Here is a 7,716-nt window from a genome sequence, read left to right as displayed (position 1 = left end):
ATAGAGTTAAGAATATTCTTCATAATGTAACTAAAATGGTTCAGAACAATTCATACATCAACAGGGATACTGGCTTCTACAAATCCTGAGGAATCAAATCTTCACTGCCTACCAGAAGCACAAAAATGTCATGAGAGTATTTACCCAGGGAGCTCTTCCATATCAAGACTTTAAGATGGTCAGTTTAGAATTGTGTCCAGGTGGCTTAATTGGATTTTGAATCTGGTGGAAACATAGCTTACCTGGTATCCTGAACATTTCTAGAATCAGACTGATAAATTTGCATAACATGTAGTGATGGCCATCTTAAGATACTTAAAAACATATGATTCATTTGTTTTTTTTATGTTTCAGCCTCAAACATTTTTGTTTTTGATCTGGTCAGAAAAGAATTTTAAAAAAGCATTAGCATTTGCTGGCATGCAAATGTGATCAAACTGGGGCTAGCAGCAATTTCCAGGCATGCATACAATTAAAGTTTCCTATTAATAGGGTGGACCCTGTTTGCTTTTTGCAAACAGTTTAACAAACCTACTTATCCAAGAGTACGTTGCATAGCCTTCTTGCTAAAACTGATCTGATCTATGCATGGACAGCCTGTGATACAATAAAACAAATCTGTATAAGAATTCAGTGCAATTGAGGGGTGTTTTTTTTACGAAAGGAAACAATAATCTAGGGTAACAAAAATGTCTGATCATGAAGTAGGAATAGGAAGTATTGTAGAAGAGTTTGTAAAAGATGGGTATAAAAGTCAGGTATTTTCTTACTATAAGCAAGGTTATGGGTTGATATTCCTGTGTGCTTCTCTGTAAAGAGGAAACAGCTGACTTATCACAATAAGCTGTAATATCTTGAATATGCCACAAATTGGTTTATGATTTAGCAAAATATGTTACTCAAGCCAGTGTCTACAGGTCTGGTTTCTTTTGCAGCCCTGTATAGAAGTGGACATAGAGCTTTACAAATTTCTAACAAGGAATCCTGCTTATTTAATATACCTTACTGAAAAGATACCATACCAGATCTGTTGCTCCAAAGATAAGGTAGCTGATGAGGCTGCTGTGATAAGAAAAAAATATATATATGCAGGAGCAAGTTAAGGTTGAATTTTGGAATTCTCTAACATAAACACACCCCAAAAGCACTTTAATCTTTTTAAATGTAAAATTGCCAATGGTAGTCAAGTGTAGTAATGCCAACAACACACAGCAGCCTCATCATTTCATTGTTGTTACTGTATATACAGGGCAGACATGTGCAAGCAGCTTGTCAGAGATGGCTGTGGCTACTATTTAAATACATATTCCATGACAAGCTTGAAGTTAGCCCTATGTATCATATGTTAGCCAACTCCACAGGGCTGTTGGAAGAGGGTATGATTTTGAACTAAAACAAATCACACAGGGCATGGTAACTTTCAAAAGAATAATCCTGATTCTAAATTACGTATGTTATTATATTCCAAAAAAATTGGGAGTCACAGTGCAATTTAAAGAAAGAAAACAATTGAGAATGCCAATTCCAATGCCATGACAAAGTGTATCTATTGCACCTGAAGAACCAATTTGAAGTAGGGGTTAAGACACCAGATTGTAAACTGGGAAGCCATAAATTCTAATCCTACCATAGGTGACCTTAGGCCAATCACTCTCAGTCCAAGGAAGATATGGTGGTAATGGCAAGCCACTTCTGAAGTCCTAGCAGTTGCCAGGAATTAACAACTTGAAGGCACACACGCATACACACACACAAAATCTGCACCTAAAGATTCAAATATGCTGTACATAGGAAAAGAGACTGACCTGCCAAATGTTGGTGATACATGCCTAAGCTATCCCTGCATTTCCACTAAAAGAAATTGCATAAACATTGTTGTAAAGGGTACAAAAAGAGTGAGGACTTGTTGCATTAACCAAACTTGTATTATAACATACAAAATTGGGAAACATTCTCTAAAATGTTCATATCATAACAGTTTAAATTCCCTATGGGAAATATTTTGTTACTTCCAGGTGATTCTCCAGTATGAGATCTAGCCCTTAAATTTTCTAACACAGCAATACCTGCTACATATCTATCCTACAGGTTTAAGTGAGACCTACCTGCACTATTACAGAGTATCACTGATCTAAATTTTTTAAAATATATTTCTTTTGATCTTTTTATAAGATAACTAAAATCCAAGGATAGATTTCTTGTACATTTAATAGTGCTGAAGATGCTTTTCTCAGACATGGGCTATTTGCAACTAAAATAAAAAAACTTGCTGTTATAATATTTCCTTATTCACATCCATATTATGGCAGATGAATCTTACAAAATTGTTTTCAATAGGCCCTAATCAGCAAAGATACAAAAGAATCTAGCATACTTGTTAAAGTATTGTATATTCTGAAAATGTTCTGTCCTTTATATGTATTTTATTACTATTCTCTGTGAATGAATGCAGATAACATTTTAATCTGGGTAATGGATTAACCCATGGGGGAAATGTTAAAATGCACTGAATCAGAAACTTAGCAAGATTTGTTTATAGAACAGTCAGCCCACAAAAAAACTATGACCAACACTAAATGTAGGTTAGTCTTAGCTAATTCTTTTGTTTGCCAGTCTAAACACATATATGAATAACATCTATAACTAGCAATTAGTTTATTACAGTATATTAATTATATAGAAGAAAATAACTGTGTAGAATATACCCTGCATAAATTTATATTGTTTCAAAAAACAATTATCACATATATACAAATACATTTAAGCTGTTATGTGATTTGAAAAAGGTACTGGATTTGCTTTGTGGTGCCCAAAATATTTTAAGATCTGTATCAGCCTTCTCTCTATCATACATTGTCTATCACTGATCAAGTCACTCAGGTGCTTCAGACATTTTAGAAAAAATATTAGATGAACAAGTTTTTAAAAGATTGTTGGTGTGATCAAGTGTTTAGCCATAACAACCAAGTTCAGTCACCTATTTTTCAATAGAAAATTGTTAATTATGGAAGGGGACTTGCAATTCTCTATACATTGAATTTCTGACTGCTCCAGGTAGCTTGTTTCACCAAATGCTATGGGAATTGCAGCTTGGCAACATCTGAGAGCCAGTTTCTTATCCAACTTGGGCTATCCTAGCACAGCAATAATAAGCTGAATAGATTGTTAAATGTGGGGTGACCTCAATAAATAGCATTTTGATTTTCCCATTTGATGATAATCAGAACAATCATACCAAAGTCTAAAAAAGGACAGCAATTGTTAATAGTTCCTAGGCTGCAGCCCTGGGCTCATTTTCTCATGGACTATATTTATTTATTTTTATTTATTTTAATTCCATTTATATCCCGCCCTTCTCCGAAGACTATATTTTCAATGGTTTCTTAGCTATAATGTAAGAGCTAGAATACTTTATTGACCTCAGCTATTTCCAATGTGTCAGAATCTCCCTGTAAAAGTTTATCCATTGAGCTTGTCTTTTATCAATCCACTCAGATCCACTTTCTAAAGCTCAGCTTAAGTTTTTGTCCTATACAATTGGTAACTTTTATGCTGATATTAGCTGTTCAACTGGTCAAGTAAGGTAGCAAAATAAATTAGAAAGAAGATTCTGCATCTTAATGAATCTAGCCAGGCTCTGCTTTGGGGGCTTTTTTTATTTTAAAGCAAGTGCTATTTGGATTATTACAGGATTAAGCAGGCTAGTGCATAATTTTAATTAAAGCAAAGCAAGACATAATTGGTGCTAATTGGCAAAGACAAAGATGGCACTTATGTCAGAATACATCTGCTAACAAATAGTGTCAGACTGAGCATGGCAATATAATGCTAAACCCCCTTCTACCTACCAAATTTCTTAGTAGTAAACTTCTCTGTCACTATTATCACAGTGCATTTTGAAAATTCAAAACATGAAAATATTCTGCCTGCAATATCTTTTAACGTCAGTACTTGATAAAATATTTAACCTCTTGCCCCATTATAGCTTCTACTGTCAAGTAAAAGCAACATTCAGGACTCCCTGCATCCCATTAAAAACTTATATTTAGAAAGAAAGGGGGGAAAGGAAATGTATGCTTCAAATAACTTTTATTACCAAAATTTCAAAATAATCAGACCAAAAAGTTGCCAAAAAATAACACAAGACTTTTTTTTAGTGTTTAACATTCTCCATATTCTTCTGAAATATTTCCCTCAATTGTAATGCTGAAATAGATATTTACAACAGTGAACATAAAAACCAAACATCCACCAACTAGCATAGATATCTTAATACTAAGACAAACATTTTCTGCAACAAAATGAGCTGGCAATGCTTTCCAATAAAGGAGAGCAAGATAATACCTCCTCCCTTATACACCCACAGGCTCCATGGGGAAAGAGTAGAGCAGATGGCAATTGCTCATACAGTCTAGTCCATGGTAGCTTAATCTACTTCTTCAATAGTGGGACCACCACCTGGACCACCAGCACCTGCAGCTCCAGCACCCTGGTACAATTTGGCAATGATGGGGTTACAAAGCTTCTCTAGTTCCTTTTGCTTGTGCTCAAACTCTTCCTTCTCAGCCATCTGGTTTCTATCGAGCCAGCTGATCACCTCTTGGCACTTTTCAAGCACCCTCTGCTTGTCTTGCTCACTAATCTTGCCTTTCAGCTTGTCATCCTCCACTGTCTGCTTGATGTTGTATGCATAGGATTCCAGGGCATTTTTGGAAACTACTCGTTCCCGGTTAACTTCATCCTCTGCCTTGTAACGCTCTGCTTCTTGCACCATGCGGTCAATGTCATCTTTGCTGAGGCGGCCTTTGTCATTAGTTATTGTAATCTTGTTCTCTTTTCCTGTGCTCTTGTCCACTGCAGTAACATTGAGGATACCATTTGCATCAATGTCAAACGTCACCTCAATTTGGGGCACACCACGAGGTGCAGGTGGAATACCTGTCAGGTCAAACTTGCCCAGCAGATTATTGTCCTTGGTCATGGCTCTCTCACCCTCATACACTTGTACCAGCACACTACTCTGGTTGTCTGAATAGGTGGTGAAGGTCTGGGTTTGCTTGGTGGGAATAGTTGTGTTACGTTTGATCAAGGCAGTCATCACACCACCAGCAGTCTCAATACCCAGAGAAAGTGGTGCTACATCAAGCAGCAGCAGGTCTTGCACGTTTTCGGATTTGTCACCCATTAGAATAGCAGCCTGCACAGCAGCACCATATGCCACAGCTTCATCAGGATTTATGCTTTTGTTTAGCTCTTTTCCATTAAAGAAGTCTTGGAGCAACTTTTGGATCTTGGGGATACGAGTTGAGCCTCCAACCAGAACAATTTCATTAATCTGTCCTTTGTCTAGCTTAGCATCACGAAGAGCCTTCTCCACAGGTTCAAGAGTACCACGGAAGAGATCAGCATTGAGCTCCTCAAAGCGAGCACGGGTAATTGATGTGTAGAAATCAATGCCATCAAATAACGAGTCAATCTCAATAGAAGCCTGTGTGGAGGAACTCAGGGTACGTTTGGCTCTTTCACAGGCTGTGCGGAGCCGTCGAACTGCTCGCTTGTTGCCAGCAATGTCACGCTTATGCTTGCGCTTGAATTCCTCCACAAAATGGCTCACCATGCGATTGTCAAAGTCCTCCCCACCCAAATGGGTATCTCCAGCAGTAGATTTCACTTCAAAGATGCCATCTTCAATGGTCAAAATGGAAACATCAAATGTGCCACCACCCAAGTCAAAGATCAGCACATTCTTCTCACCTGCTCTGCTCCCTTTTTTATCCAAACCATAGGCAATGGCGGCAGCCGTCGGCTCATTAATGATGCGCAATACATTGAGACCTGTAATGGTACCGGCATCTTTGGTGGCTTGGCGTTGGGAGTCATTGAAGTACGCAGGTACAGTAATTACAGCACTCTGGACTTTGCGACCCAGGTAAGCCTCGGCTATTTCCTTCATTTTGGTCAATACCATAGAGGAAATTTCTTCCGGAAAGAAGGTCTTGACCTCACACTTATACTCGACTTGTACCTTGGGCTTCCCCGCTTCACTCACCACACGGAAAGGCCAGTGCTTCATGTCGGACTGCACCGTTGAGTCATCAAATTTGCGGCCAATGAGACGCTTGGCATCAAAGATGGTGTTGTTGGGATTCATAGCCACTTGGTTCTTGGCTGCATCTCCGATGAGGCGTTCAGTGTCCGTAAAGGCAACATAGCTCGGCGTAGTGCGGTTGCCTTGGTCGTTGGCGATAATCTCCACTTTCCCGTGTTGGAAAACTCCGACGCAGGAGTACGTGGTGCCCAAGTCAATGCCTATGGCAGGCGCTTTGGCCGACATGGTTGCAGGAACGCGATCGAGATATCCCTGCAAAACTTCGAGGATTAAAATGAAAGTTTTCCGGAGCCGGCCGTTAGAAAGCGACAACGAACAATCTCAACGAGCTGCCGTTGTGTTCGCCTCAGCTTCCTTTTATACTCGCAGTGCGTCGGCTTCTGGAATCTGCCAGAAGCCAATCGACCAATCACGTCATTCTTTACCGATCTCTAACCAATCCCTTTGGTATGTCCTTGCCCCTTCTTCCGTCACAGTTAGAAATTTCCAGAGGAGGCGCGCTCCGACTAGAAGGATTGATGTCACCAGCGACCAATAAAGATTCGGGACGCACCCTTAGGGCGGTCTCGAACCGCATTTTGGGCGGCCGTTACGCCCCTCCCTCCAGCGACTCGAGTGGTTAAACTTGTTTTGTATGTTTAGGTTACTTTCGGGGTTTGAGTCCTTCTTTTCTCTTCTAGCGGTGCCTGGAAGATTCGGGGCGCGTATGGGGGGGGGAGGGGGCGATGTCTGTCGGTTGGAGCAGGAAGGGGCCGTTGAGGGAACGGTCTCGAACCTGCTTCGCTGAGGAAAAGATCAGCTCCCTAGTGGGGAAATGACTGAACTATCGCAAACTTATCAGCTACGCAAAGCGAACTTAAGCCATCATGTTGAGACTCAGAACCTAGACGCCACATTGCTCCTGATCATGTGCTGAGTTTGCTTCCCCTCACGCGCCATGATTATTGACTGAGAACCTAAGGGACTTCCTGCACATCAAACTAATATATTAATCACAAACACACACGGGTCTTTTTTAAAGCAAGTTTATTGGTTCATGCAAGGTTTTTTTTCCATATAGAAAACAATTATTTTTCAGCCTCTTCAGAAAATAAAGAGCAAGTAGTGATTCATGTGCTAGTCTATTCTAGAAGGCTGGAGACAGTTTGTTCTGGGCTTCCCTTGCTGGGTGATTTTGAATAGTTCACTCTCCCCCAGTTCAACCCTTGAGAGAGTTGTGTGGAGAAAATAAGCAGGGATATTTAGTTTTGAAATAATAGAAACTATTACTCTAGTACCTCTTTTAGCAGGGATATTTGTTATGCTGGCTGCCTTTAGTTGACCAAACATACTTTAAAAAAGTGATTACAAAAATAGTGGTTATCACACACTGGATGCCATACCAAAAATATTGAGCAGCATTTAGAAAATCTGAGCATTGATAAAATATTTATCTTTCAATTACAAAAGGCCATACTACTTGGATCTGCACAAATACTACATTAAGACAGCTTAGGTTCTTGGGAAGAACAAAGAATTGGCAGCTGTGATTTCACATTGGAGTGTATATAATAATACTAGTAATAGATCTCAGGTTTACTGATAATATCTTCAAGAGAAATATTTTT

General features: G+C 39.4%; 1 protein-coding gene across 1 annotated transcript; it reads right to left on the bottom strand.

Moving 5' to 3' along the window:
* Positions 1 to 3,662: 3,662 nt before the first annotated feature.
* HSPA2 (heat shock protein family A (Hsp70) member 2) lies at positions 3,663 to 6,458 on the bottom strand. The gene has a single exon (XM_083371892.1). It carries the CDS (start codon positions 6,332 to 6,334, stop codon positions 4,427 to 4,429), a length of 1,908 nt encoding a protein of 635 aa, XP_083228018.1. The 5' UTR covers positions 6,335 to 6,458; the 3' UTR covers positions 3,663 to 4,426.
* Between the last annotated feature and the right edge of the window lie 1,258 nt (positions 6,459 to 7,716).

Source organism: Vipera ursinii, assembly GCF_947247035.1.
Source record: "Vipera ursinii genome assembly, chromosome: 1".
NCBI classification, from domain to species: Eukaryota; Metazoa; Chordata; class Lepidosauria; order Squamata; family Viperidae; genus Vipera; species Vipera ursinii.
Note: the sequence above shows the minus strand (reverse complement) of the source record. Positions and strands in the feature narration are given on the sequence as shown.